Source organism: Cajanus cajan, chromosome 7, assembly GCF_000230855.2.
Source record: "Cajanus cajan strain Asha chromosome 7, NIPB_CcT2T_4, whole genome shotgun sequence".
In the NCBI taxonomy this organism is placed as follows: domain Eukaryota; kingdom Viridiplantae; phylum Streptophyta; class Magnoliopsida; order Fabales; family Fabaceae; genus Cajanus; species Cajanus cajan.
In genome coordinates this window covers 51,931,645-51,945,192 of record NC_138523.1, presented here as the reverse complement: position 1 = coordinate 51,945,192, position 13,548 = coordinate 51,931,645, and the positions used below count along the sequence as shown (strand labels likewise).

Sequence of the window (13,548 nt, the reverse complement as noted above, 5' to 3'; positions counted from 1 at the left end):
GTGACATTCGCTATGGTGTGTGAACTATGACCAACCATAAAGAGTTGCTTGCATGTGTTCAGTAATATCAACTTTGAAGGTAAGACCTTTATAAAGGAAAATATTGCAGTGGTGTATTTGTGAGGTAAGAAGTTGTTATACATAAAAAATGCATGAGAGGACTAGCTGGGTATGTTCTGTAATCAAGGGTTTATTGGCTGGTCTTTCGTAAGAGGGAGAGCAAACTAGCATGCTCTGTATCAAACAAGCAAGAATTCAAAATGTTTCTGAAAATTGTGATTAGTAATAAACTCTTCTTATGGTTAGTTCTTTTTTTTGGATGTGTCCTCTGTGTTGTTAACTTCTTATCCAATGATCTGAAATAGTAAAAATCTTAATATACTTCATAATTTTAACAATGAATCTTTCCTTTATATCTTATTGTAGAATCTAGATATTTGAGTTTGAGGCCTAGTCAATAGAGCTAATCAAGTAACTTAAAATATTCGTTACTTCATATGATATAAGATCAGACTTACATTTATAATTCACTTTTACCAAGAGGTGTATAAACTTTTAATTCCTTGTCATAAGCTTGGTGATGGTACTTATCATGTTTCAATATCTGCAATCTAAACACAGTACTTTATGGGCTTCGATCCCTATTGTTGACTTTATTTAAGATGCAGACAGATCTAGCCTAAATCTGCCTACTTTAATATTCTCAAGACTAATAAGACTCTAATCTTAATTTTTTTCCCCTTTCATTCAAGCCTAAAACGCCTGAGAAACGAAGGTAAACCTGCCTCTGTTACAATTTGGATATTTGTAGTTGGATTTGATCGTTCGAGTTTTAATGTTCCAATACATCATCACACATGGCTCTAGGAAATCCTGTAATTAAAAAAGAATTGCATAGTTTCTCCCAAATTTGAGTCCCTTTTTCAATATGCAACAGTTGTTTCACTTATTAGTTATTTGAATAAGTAATTATGTTTTTAATATAATCATCTCTTTGTAACCCTCCAACTCAGTATTCAACACTTTAACTTTAAACAACTCACAGGAAAGAAAGATACTCTAAAAGCCAGTGATTAGCAATCAACGGTTTCCTACTCATTTAGTCTCTGGCTTTGTGCTCAGCGTATCTTAAAATCCACGAAACCAAATTCAATAACTGAAGTCGTTCAATTGATTATGAAACAGAAAACGACAAAGGATTAAAACAAACAAGTAGGAAGGTTTAAAGAGATTTAGACTAGGCTATCATGGAATGTGACACCCCAACTCACAGCTCGTCATTTATGATATGGACAATTAAAATTTCCTATGCTTGATAATGATATGAATAAGCAACTACTTACTTTAATTATTGATAACGCAGTGGAAAATAATCAATTACAAGTTCCAAAGCCAATTGTAAGTCTTTAACTCTACATTCATTACTTTTTCGTTCTTCCGAGTTGACAGTTTACTGACTAATTGCGTGGTGAAACAACTCCCTTTTCAAATTGTATAAAAAAGCATAAACAAAAGATTGAACAATATTGTGCTAGTTTCTTCCCAAAATAATTAAACAAAATATGTAGATCTTTGATTCTTCCGTTGATGATTGTTTATTCTCTATGACAATAATGCTAGGTACAAATCACTAATTGCAGTTACATTAGTTCATATTGCAAGCGTCTTATTGAAGATAGTCCCACCTGAACATCACTAAAATGTGTACCAAGAAATATTGTTTTTTCCATAATTTTTTTATTTAAACATCAAATAATTGACATTAAATCTTTAATCTCTTCTGTATACACACGCCTATAAAAAAATACTCCGACACTATTGAGAAAAAATTCAAGTCCCACATCAACTAGAGATTAGGCAATTGAATAGTATATAAGTGGAAAACAACCCTCACCTTACAAGCCGGTTTTGTAAGATTGAGTTAGGCTTAATCCACTATTATAACAGACACAATCAAAGATACAAGGGGACGACCACATAATTGTACAAAAAAATAAATGTCCCCTTCAGTTTTGTGGAAGAGTATTTTTGAATTGCGCATATACGGAAAAGATAGGGTGAGAAATAGAAAACAGTATCAAATATGGAATTAATTATTCGGGTGAGAAATAGAAAACAGTATCAAATATGGAATTAATTATTCGATGCTCAAATCATGGAATTCAACGGTGTGCATAAAATTCTGCCCAGGAAATGTATAAAACAACAGTAAAGTTCATTTACAATCTAATCAAAGAGATTTGGCAAGCATGCAACTTGAGCTGATGCTTATTGAACAGAAGAATCAAAATGTTAGGCGAATGGGTTGACAAATCAGGCCACACCAAGAGGGAAAAGAATGTTTAGAGCTTTTCAGAATACACCAAATAATACTAAAATAAAAACAGCCATTTTGGGTTTACATATTCTAATCATCAATGTCCAAGAGTAAACGTTCCTCCCTTTTTGAGTATCTAAATTCTCTGGTGGAAGCTGACCTGAAAACATGGCCTGGTCTGTATCTGCTGTCATCTTTCTTGGTAGCATTTGGTTTTGACTTGAGTAATGGAGGAAGGTTCTTGATGTTTCTTTCACCAACATGGTGATGGGTTTTGGGAGACAGCCTTTGATCTGAAGCCTGAAATGGAGATGGAAATAAAGGTGATTGGTCCTTAGCCCCACCAGGGTTTACACTAGATGATGTACTACTTGTGCTATCCATGTCTTCAGTTGGAGCATAAGTTTCAGGATTAGCATTCCTTATCAATTCCTGAAATAACATGTGAATCAAATACATAAATTAGTCTAATAGTTGAATTTACATAACCAAAATGAAAAAATAAAAACATGAATAAACATCAACCTATGTATAGGAAGAGATAGAACACAGTACAATATATGTAGTTTTAAATTATTGATGTATTTATCTTTTTTCTTTTCAGTGGTGTTGCGTCCATGGAGACATAGCACCAGCTTTATTTTATCATGTGGTCCACTGGGAACAATATTCCAACTGTCACAAGCGTGGATCAGATAGATAGTTCACCTCAAAAGGTGTTCCAAGCAAACACATTCTTTGGCATAATTAGAGACAAATCAACACAACCACAGGTATTGGAAACCAAATAGAAGGAAACTTAACAGAGAAGTCCTTGGTTCTATCTCAAGGTGGGCTAAACAAAAATTTGAATCTAACCCCATCAAACATGAGAGTATGCAATTTCAACTTGTCGTTGGTCACAGAATGTCCTAAAGCACAAGGTTTAATACCTCTTTAGAAGATACAGTATGCTCTATTGGCCTCTTAGATACTGAATTCTTGCGACGCTCAAGATATGTGCGAGAACGCCTGATTTTGGAGTTCATGTACCTGTAAATATTGGCAAAGCAATAAGATATCTTTGCAAGTACTGAAATTAAGAATTTAAATACTTTAGTCAAATACTTCTTTATATAATCATCAGTCACACTAGAACAAATGTGCCTGGATTAATTGTTCAGTACCACGTTGAACAAAATTCCATAGCATAAAATATGTAAGAATCACCCAATCCAAGCAAGTACAAATACCAATATGGGGAATGAAACAAGTAACAACTTATGTATAAACTGTGAATCAAGTTGTCCGATTTTGGCACAATTCTCACAAAGAAAGTAAGAGATGTACCAATATTGATCACTATCACATATACATGCAGACATAGATATGTAACAACAGAATCATATATGTACTTGTGTAACAAGTTGACTAAAGACATTATCAAAACTTTTATATCTAAGAAATGACTTACTTGATCTGTTCATTATCTTGAACAGGCTCCTCATCCTCTCTGAAGACTGCAGGCAGACCAGAGAGGTCACATGCCAATGGGCTTGTAAAGAAAAACTGCACGCAAAAGACACTTGTATGTGGGAAATTTGGAGTAAATTAGGCATGTTATTATTTAATAGCTATTCATCAGGAATTACATGTTGAAGTCAATATTATTGCACATGTTTGTGTGTATCTTTCTATATCTACAAGTGCTACAAGATCATGAGCCACTACTGAAACATCAAGAGAACATTAAAACTATTCAATGTACTTTTCTTCATGAAAAATATTAGTCCAATAAAAATGCACAAAGTTGTGAAACCATTAACAGACAAGCGAGAGCGCACACAGATGCACTATAAGATATGTATTCTATCAATTGGAATTGCAAATTCATAGCCGAAAATTGCAACTGGAAAAAATTCATATCTTATGGAAAACAGGAAAAGTATTATGCCGTATGTAATGTAATGGTTTGAAGTTAGAATAACTTAAGTCAGCAATAGCCATTGTGGTCTTTACTAACCTGATTGTTTAGAGCTTTAGATGCACTACCACGGAATACAGGATCCAAAGCAAGCAAAGTGCATAAAAGACCCAAGGAAGATGGAGGGAGATCCCTGAAAGTTTCAACAAGGCTAGGTCTATAAGACTTCGGAGGTCTAAAAGTTGTAGAAAGTTTAAATTTCCTCCAATACTCCTCTGATGGTGTGCCACATAGCCTGAAAATTTTATGAATTTGCTCAACCTAGAACCAGGGAAACATCATGATTAGTAGATCTAGAAAATTGAAGTCAGTGAGATATTCAGATAACATAGCACAAAATTATACAGAGCAGAAATAAAAGACAGCTATTATCACCACACTATTATGTTAGTATTATCACAAAAAGCCAAAGATACTTAAAAGGAAGCCATTATCTCAGTATTATCACCTCAGTTCTGCCAGGCATGATTGGAACTCCTTTAAACATTTCTGCCAAAAGACATCCAGCACTCCATAGATCAATACCAACTCCATAATTTGTGTCACCTAACAACAACTCAGGAGCTCGGTACCATAGTGTCACAACCCGGTTTGTGAGAGGTTGGTGACAGTCTGGACCATAAAAATTGGCAAGCCCAAAATCTGCAATCTTAAGCATCCCATTTTTATCAATCAAAAGGTTTGACCCCTTTATATCTCGATGCAGAATTCCCCTATCATGGCAATGCTGCAGACCTGAAAGCAATTGATGCATATAGCACTTGACCTACATTAACTTATTAAGGTCATTAATTGAGAATAATATAGGGATCCGAATGCTAAAGTGACCAAAGCATCAAAGAGAATATTTGAACCACATTGGGATGAGTTAGTCATTTCTTAAATATTTGAGTTAGCATCAAAGAGAATAACCTGCGGTTCAGTTAGTCTCTCTTCAGAATGAGCGATAATTCTTGCCAAATCTGTTTGCATGAAGTCAAAAACAAGATATATACTGTACTGCATTCTTGAAGTGGCTAATCCTTTAAGTTTTACTACATTGGGATGATCCAGTCTCTGTAATATCATAATTTCTCTTGCCATAAACTTAATGCTTTCAGGCTCTGATGTATTGAAGCGAACCTTCTTCAGGGCCACAATTTCCCCAGTGTCTCGATCCAGAGCTTTATAAACATTGCTGTAGGTTCCTTGTCCTACCTGCAAAACGTAAATAACATAATCTAAGTCAATTAGCTTGCTCTCTTCTGCCATTATCTAGCGCCCTTCAGTTTTGGTTGTCCTAAATAAACTAAACATTAATAAACTTTAAAAATACTTGCATATTAGATTGTAAACAATTAGGGAACCACAAACTTAACAACTTTCTTAATTTAGAAAGAAATCAATACCATGTTTCCATGATTGTTTGAAGTTTCATGATATATAACTGATCGGATCCTTGGTCAAACTTAAGTACATATATACTTGTTATGATTTATAATGCTTTCAAAACGATCATGCATTGCACAAACAATAGAACTATCCGCTTGCATCTTACATTGCAAACAATAATCGCTAAATTCAAATTACCTATATATTCTCAATGCAAGTATAGGTTCAAGCAGAGAAAAATAAAAAATTGCAATTTGCAGAAGACTGGTGCCACATTGTGAAAAATGTTTTGATGGGATAAAGCTAATTAATTAACCACCTGCACTATGCACAGAATAAGCAAAAAAAAAAAAACTGTAAAAGCATATTTGTACTTAGAATTCCCCATAACCCTTCATCCTATTGCTAGCCTTGCCTAAACCACATGATAATCAAAACTCATACAGAACTAAGAAACAAAAACCTTATCAATCATCTTGAAGGCTTCAGCACTTTTGGGAACCAAGCCAGCAAAGACATGTTTAGGAACATTATCAACCAACCACCTTGGCCAGCCATCAACCATCTCATCCTCAAAACAACACTTGTTTGGCAACTTGTTATCATCACGTGCGACTCTCCTCCCCTCTCTACCAACCAACTTACCCTTCGACTCAACTTTACTTTCCCTTCTGGGTTGTTGTTGTTGTTGTTGTTCTCTCTGATGATGCAACCTATCGTACTCCTTATTAGGCGCAAGTCTTTGACCAGTGGATCTTCTATGAGCAACAAAATCGGTACTTGGCACATACCCATTGTCCAACTTCAGCCTCTCTAGGCCCCTGTACTCCGAAGCTTCGAAATCCAATGGCTTGGCCTGAACACAGCCCATAATGATGGCGTGAAGGTTGATGTTCTATCTATGTGTGCAGCCCCAAAGAAAAGGAGAAGAGAGAATGGTGGGAGTAGCCGACCATGGACGGCACATTTGGAATGTTGCTGTGGGAACTGAGTCGCACAATGAGACCTTTGGGTTTTCCGCAGAGAGAGAGAGAGAGAGAGAGAGAGAATGACTGCGGAAGCAAAGAAAGAGTGAAGTGAGTGAGAGTGAGAAGACGGAGAGACAGAGTGACAGGAAGAGTGTGTTGGGCGCACGTGTCTGTCTCTGCCACAGATGTTAGATCTTTTATTCCTTTTGTGGACCCACAGCCGGCAACCTTCTCAGCATACGGATACGGATACCCAATAAGATTCCGTATATCCATTTTTTTATATAAAATATTTATATAGTTAAAGATTTAAATAAAAAATTTACACAATTACCATTTTATACCTTAAGCCTGTTTTTTATGTGCACATCAGGTTTTTGTTTAATATAAATTATTAGTATAATCGATTATCTGACATTTGATTATGCTATGTAACTTATCTTATAATATGATTCTTTTATGTGGTTTATGTTAATTGCATGAGTAATTATGTAGCTTTGACATACCTCTAACATCTCATCATAATTGATTATGATCCAACAGTAATCAATTATGATAATTTTTCTCATATGTGTTGTATTAAAATAAGTTTTGAGTGATATAACTAAAGTCAAATGAGAGAGTAAGTGAAACAATTTTATCATACAATTTTTAGGTTATTAATTCCTTGTAAACCTTGCATTTTGGAGGTAGGATTTTCGATTTAGGTTGCATAACAAATTCTATCTTAATCTCCTCTTTTCCACTCCTACCTTTCATTCATCCTACTTACTTTCCTCTCCAAACACAATGTAAGTATTAAAAGTGTTCATAGGTGAATTTGGATTGGATTTAACTAAACCAATTATCCAATTCAATCAAGATTTTATAAGTTAGGTTGAGTTTGTGTATTTTTTTTTAAAATCTAAATTAAACCGATTGGATCATAAATAAGTTGGATTATGTTGGGTCAATTGTCTTTAACCATTTATAACTTTTTAAAATTTTAAAAACTAAATTTTTTTCTTCCTAGAAGTTAATTGATTTTTATATCTACAAACTCTATTATATTAATATAAGATATTTTCATCAAACGATATAAATAATGATATGCAATTTGAATTAATGTATGTGTGTTTGACTTGCTCCAACCTCCGAGACCCATCTAAAAGTTCCTACACAAAAGGGGTCATATATGTGGTTTGAATCAAACTAGAGAAAAAATTTTAATCCATTGCTAAACTCAAGAAAAAAATAGTAAAATAAAATCTCCAAATTAATGCTTACTCATTGCTATAACTTATGGAAAATGAAATGTATATATGCTTAAGGCCTTATTTCACCGTATAGTAATTGGTAGCCAACTAATGTAACATCATGTTGTTGTTCAACAATATTGCCAAGAGATGGGACTAAAGTGAGATTAGTCACTCTTGTAATTTTTTTAGTTAAATTTACTCCGTGTATGAGTTGGATTTAAAAATCAAAACTCATTACCTAAACCATCTTAGAATATATTTAAATGAGTTAAGTTAGATTTAACTCAAAATATTTAAAAAAAAATCGATCCAAAGTGACTGAGTCAATTCAAGCTTATGGGATAAACAAACATATGAATAGCCCTACAAAATATTTAATACAATTACATGTTCAAAACTCAAATTTGATATCACTTATTAAGTTAGAACAATCTTGTATCTTGACTGATAATCCATGTGCTAGATATTCTTATATCCATGCTAACATTACATTTTTTTTATTCATTAAGGACAAATTAGAATCATGATATCACATGTTGACAAAAAGAAAATAACATGCAATAATATTTTGAATAATGGCTTTATTAAATCTCAGTTTACAAAAAAAAAAAAAAAAAGCGAAGAGAAGAAATATGTTTTATACACTTGCATAAATAGAAACAAGGTCATTTCTTCATATTTTCTTTTCTTTACAAATTTCATCTATTCTTCATTTTCCTCCCAACTATTTTATTTTATTCATCTATAAAACTCAAATTCAATATTACTAAGACTAACAATTTATTGATGACTGTTTGCTTATGTTTTAGACACAAACTATTTTCGAGCGACGACAACATCAAGATATAAAATTCCATTATTAATAATCCCTCATATGAACTTCATTTTTATTTGTTGTTACTTAGCATGATAAAAAAAATACGGGAAATTAATTATGTATAGATAGAAGATTAAATATTGTATAAATAATCAAAACTAAATCATAAAAATTGCACTTTTAATAGTGGTTATGATTTATAATTTTGAATTGATGAATAAACAACCTTATTTGTTTTTTTTTTTTTTTTACTTTTGAATAACAACCTTGTCTTTGTCAAAAAAAAAAATTGTGTTTTTGGAAAAAAAAATAGTTTTAACCAAATATAACTTCTAAAAAACTATTAGTTAAGTTAAAACAACTTGTGCAAGTACTCAAAAAAAATAAAAAATAAAAAATAAAAATCGTGTAACTTGACCTAAACATATTACTGCTCATTATTCCATTTTGATAGGGCCATCTCATTTCTTACTTGATACATCTCATGCAACCAAACACTCTGAAAGGTTGGAGTATGTTAGAAGCAGTCTCCCAGCCCATCACCTATGAACTGTCAAATTTTATTTTATTTTTATCCATCCTTTCTCAAAGAAGTACAAGTATACTGGCCATTGGCTCCGTCGGTTGCTCCTTAGTATTTTAGTCTAATGTCAATGTCAATAAAATGAAAGGCACGAAATATTGTGTGGTTAACAACTATTAAGTTGTCAATATTCGGCTCTGGACACATCATCCAGTGGTAATATTTCTAAACTTGGTAATTTGGTAGCCATTGCCATTTGTCATGCATTCAAACATCATTTGCGATTGAGTTTCCCGCAACGTATAATTACGTACACTCTTTGGATGTTAGACTAATTCATGTTCCGGCATGCAATGAGATTCGAAATGTGAAGAGACAATGTTGGAGGTTAATGAACAATGCACATTTTTCATTTGGTATCTGATGTTAAATGCAATGCACTCAAATGGCTTACCATACCTATAGCAAGGCAATTGAGCACAAAGGAAAATGAAAATCATGATATTATTGTTATTTTATAGATGTGGAGACACAGCAGCAAGCTTGCTTGCTATATATGAAGATGAAACAAATTGATGAACCTTGTTTATGCTAGGAAAAACAACATGAAACTATTGACAGTATATATGATCTTATGGTATTCATTCCAAATCCACTATCCCAAAATTCGAGAGAAGGATCTTTACTTGATCAACAAAGTCTGAGCCTGTTGCATACTCTGTTAACAATCCAACAGCAAAACCAAACATTGCCCATCTGTTGAAACAGAACTCCGGATTAAAAAGTCAAATAAATAGACAGAGCAGAGCAAGCATAAGTATGAACATATTTCACAAAGAGCTAATGATTTCATTGTGAATTCCGTAGGACTTGCTTTGAAGGCTTCTTCTTTATAATGACATAGGAAAGCTTTAGGGAGATATACAAAAACAAAGATAACCTTGTCCCAATGGGTAAGGTCAACCACATAGATCACACAATGTCATTGGACCCGATCAAAAAACCAAATTCTTAGAAACATTATTCGACATAAGATCCCTTTTAATAATTTTCTTCAATATCTTTCTTGTTCCTCATTGACGCCTCCTATGCCCTTCGTTGTATATGTTTAATTTTAAACCACTTTAATCAATTTTTTGTCATTTTATCCTTGATAAGTGTTACACCAATATCTCCTTATATACAATCATTTTGTATCCTGCCCTTTCTTATGTGATAACATATCAATCTTAACATCTCATTTTTGCTAGCACCATTTTTTCTCATTTTATTCCTTTAAAGTCCAACATTCACTAACATAGAGTAAAGTTGGTCTTATAGTCACACGTTAAAACTTTTCTTTGAGTTTGATAGGTCTTGATGCCTTTCTCCACTGTCCTACCCAACTTGAATTCTATGCGTGACATCATAATTAATTTTCCTATTATTATGTAATATTGATCCCAAATATTTAATCTTAGAAACCTATAATATAAAGTCTCCAAATTCGACCACCAAATAATTATTTTCATCTTGTTTTGTGCTAAAATTGCAGTACATATACTTTGTGATGCTCTTAAGCGAAAATTCTTTGATCCTAAAGGTTGCCTACAAAGGTCAAATTTAGAGATAGCACCTTCCCATGATTCCTTGATCAAATGATATCATGCGCAAAAACATATGTTTAGAGATAATCTTTTATATGTCCTTGGTAAGAACATCCAAATCTATATTAAAAAAATAAAAACTCAAGGTTGAGTCCCGAAGTAAACTTATACATGTAGAAAAATCCTTAGTCTCACCTCTAGGAATTTTCACATTAGTAGTTATCCTATCATACATGTTTGATGTGTTGTATAGCTTGAATATAAATCACACGAACACCTTTATTTTCTAATGTTATCCACAACACTTCTCTTGTCACTCAATCAAATGTTTTCTCTAAGTTAACAAAAAAAAACATTTAAGTTTCTTTCTTTGTGTTGATACCTTTCCATCAACCCCATAGAAGATAAATAACTTTTGTATACCTTTTTGACATAAATCCAATTTGATCCTCCACAATCTAGTCTCTTCCCTTAATCTATACTCAATCACTTTTCCCCATAATTTTATACTGTACCTTAAGAGTTTTATATCTCTATAGTTTACACCATTCTGAATATCTTCTCTATTCTCACATATAGGAACCAAAGTGCTCCTACTCCATTCATCTAACATATGCTTATATTTCAAAATCTCATTAAATAGCTTAGTATGCCAAATGATACTTTGTTCTCGTGTATATTTCCAAATTTTAATAGGAACAATACAATCAAGACCAATAACTTTACCATTATACATCCTCTTAAAACCTTTTTTACTTTTCCGACTCAAAGTTTGCAATAATAAGACATTTTTTGGTCACTCATATTTCTAATCCTTTCCATGTTACATTTTGATCTTCGCTAATCATTGAAAAACTTATAAAATAGCTCTACCATCTCTCTAATATCCCTGTTACAGCCAAAAACCTTTTAAGAAACCAGAAACAACAGAAAATATTATCTGAAAATAAACCAAGATTAAATCAATAACATTTTATACAGCTACGCATTAAAGAAAGTAGATAACGAGAAGAAGGTCCACCCAAGAATTTGATTAATGAGTTCAGCTAAGTAAAGCCTACGTCTCAGGACTCAACACAACTCAAGTTCAATCTTATTCAGAGTCAACAATTACAGTTGAAAAACTGATCTCCTTCCCTCATCTCGGAGATTTCGCACAACTTCCCTTGATCCCAAATCCAAATTAACCCGAGTTACCAAAGAAACTCTCCTGTAGTTCCTATCAATTCACGCTCTCTAATTCTCAATCAAGTTTGATATCTTCTCTCTCACACCCATTCCCCGTTATATTCCTTTATAATACAACATATAAGAGGATTCAAAATTGCCTATTAACAAGGGGAAAACAGAAAAATAGTTGCAACAGAAAACTAACATAACAGAATGACCCACATCAGCAACAATATTGTATATAGATTTTTCTCAAAGGAGCCTAAAATGGCTCAAAACATGAAATTGAATTCCCTTTAGAGCATCCTTTAGACTTCCAATGGTTTTTGTTTCCATTAATTTCTCATCACTTAGGAAATGATAAAATATAGAGTGGCATTTACTCTTCGGAGCTGAAGTTTGACTGCCACCCGTGCCCGAAGTATGTATATGATTATATTTTTGCTGTGTTAGATATTTAAAATCATTTATGCGCCTTCATCCAATAGTTTAAGATTTTGGGAGAGGTTTTTCTTAACATGATTTTAGAATCTCTAAGACCAAGTAGAATAGTCAAGTTCAATCCTTAATAAAAGTTAAATCTCTTATTTTCCATGCTTCAAAGCCCAAAAGACTCGTGAATTTTGGGCTAATATCCCCTGAAATTTGCTAGGCTATCGCCACAACACAACTGAGACAGACTGAAGGTTCAGCCAATATTTTGATCAACACCATATCACCCCAACATTCAACCAAAATAGCAGCCCACAATTAACTAGTTCTACCAACATTAAAAGGAATGCAATTAACATAGTCCTAAATCCACATAAAAAAAAAATAAAAAAAAACTCCAACTTTAACATGTCCCAAAAGAAAAGAAAAGAAAAATTACCTTCCGTTGTTGATCTCATTTTTGCCAATGAAGCCAAAGAAAGGACCCTGATTTGCTTCTTCAAGCTTCTTCTGTTTGAAGTACTCCTGCAGCTCCTTAGCCTTTTGCCTCTGAAACTCTAATGTTATGAGATTCTTATCATCCCCAACAAGAGGAGAAGGCTTCTGAGGAGGAGGCTGAGAAGGAGGTGAAGGCTTGAGGGGCTGAGGGATAGTACTAGATGGTTCTCTCACAGGAGGAGCCACTGGTCTTCTCAGAGGCCCTTCGGTCTGAGAGTTCCTTACAGTAACAGCCACAGCATAAGGCTTGCAAGAGGAAAATCTAAATGATGAAGTTGATGAAGATGTGCATGATGAAGAGGAACAAGCTGGGATTTTGATGCATGGGAATGAAGATGTCACAGACATTTTTTTTTTTTTTTTGCTTGAGAAGGGGATACTCAATCCTTAGATTTTATTTTTGTTATTTTTAATTTTTTTATGCTTTTACCTTTTTCAACACAAGCCTTGTTTGAACCTTAGACTTGGACATGTCTTATCAAAATCAGAGTAGGTGTGTGGACAAGGTTTGGCCAAGTATCCACTGGAAGGTGGCTCCAGAGATGCAATGCAAGAGCCGTAATTTGCACCATAGGGGTTTTGTTTATACCTCTTTGTCAGTAAACGACAACCATTGGATTCTGGATACGAGTAATTTTTATCGTTTATTTCAATTTTTTAACAAT

The 13,548-nt window shown here is 33.4% G+C and overlaps 2 protein-coding genes across 2 annotated transcripts; both read right to left on the bottom strand.

The window, feature by feature from the left end:
* Positions 1–2,153: 2,153 nt before the first annotated feature.
* LOC109812496 (putative serine/threonine-protein kinase At1g54610) lies at positions 2,154–6,793 on the bottom strand. Its single transcript, XM_020376477.3, has 7 exons — positions 6,115–6,793; positions 5,193–5,477; positions 4,729–5,046; positions 4,320–4,541; positions 3,771–3,865; positions 3,250–3,349; positions 2,154–2,749 (listed from the first exon to the last, which is right to left on the bottom strand). The coding sequence occupies exons 1-7, from the start codon at positions 6,520–6,522 to the stop codon at positions 2,408–2,410; spliced, it is 1,770 nt and encodes a 589-aa protein (XP_020232066.1). The 5' UTR covers positions 6,523–6,793; the 3' UTR covers positions 2,154–2,407.
* Positions 6,794–9,670: 2,877 nt separating this feature from the next.
* Positions 9,671–13,349, bottom strand: LOC109812502 (light-harvesting complex-like protein OHP2, chloroplastic). The gene is made up of 2 exons (XM_020376485.3): positions 12,825–13,349; positions 9,671–9,953 (listed from the first exon to the last, which is right to left on the bottom strand). Exons 1-2 carry the CDS (start codon positions 13,229–13,231, stop codon positions 9,839–9,841), a joined length of 522 nt encoding a protein of 173 aa, XP_020232074.1. The 5' UTR covers positions 13,232–13,349; the 3' UTR covers positions 9,671–9,838.
* Between the last annotated feature and the right edge of the window lie 199 nt (positions 13,350–13,548).

Bases quoted from the DNA above. Each gene is read 5' to 3' on its own strand.
- LOC109812496 (XM_020376477.3), bottom strand. From the start codon at position 6,522: ATGGGCTGTGTTCAGGCCAAGCCATTGGATTTCGAAGCTTCGGAGTAC. The intron at 5,478-6,114 runs GTTTTTGTTTCT...TACGTTTTGCAG, and splicing joins CCTTCAAGATGATTGATAAG to GTAGGACAAGGAACCTACAG. The intron at 5,047-5,192 runs GTTATTCTCTTT...AAGTTAATGTAG, and splicing joins AGAGACTAACTGAACCGCAG to GTCAAGTGCTATATGCATCA.
- LOC109812502 (XM_020376485.3), bottom strand. From the start codon at position 13,231: ATGTCTGTGACATCTTCATTCCCATGCATCAAAATCCCAGCTTGTTCC. The intron at 9,954-12,824 runs GTAATTTTTCTT...CTGTTTCAACAG, and splicing joins AATGAGATCAACAACGGAAG to ATGGGCAATGTTTGGTTTTG.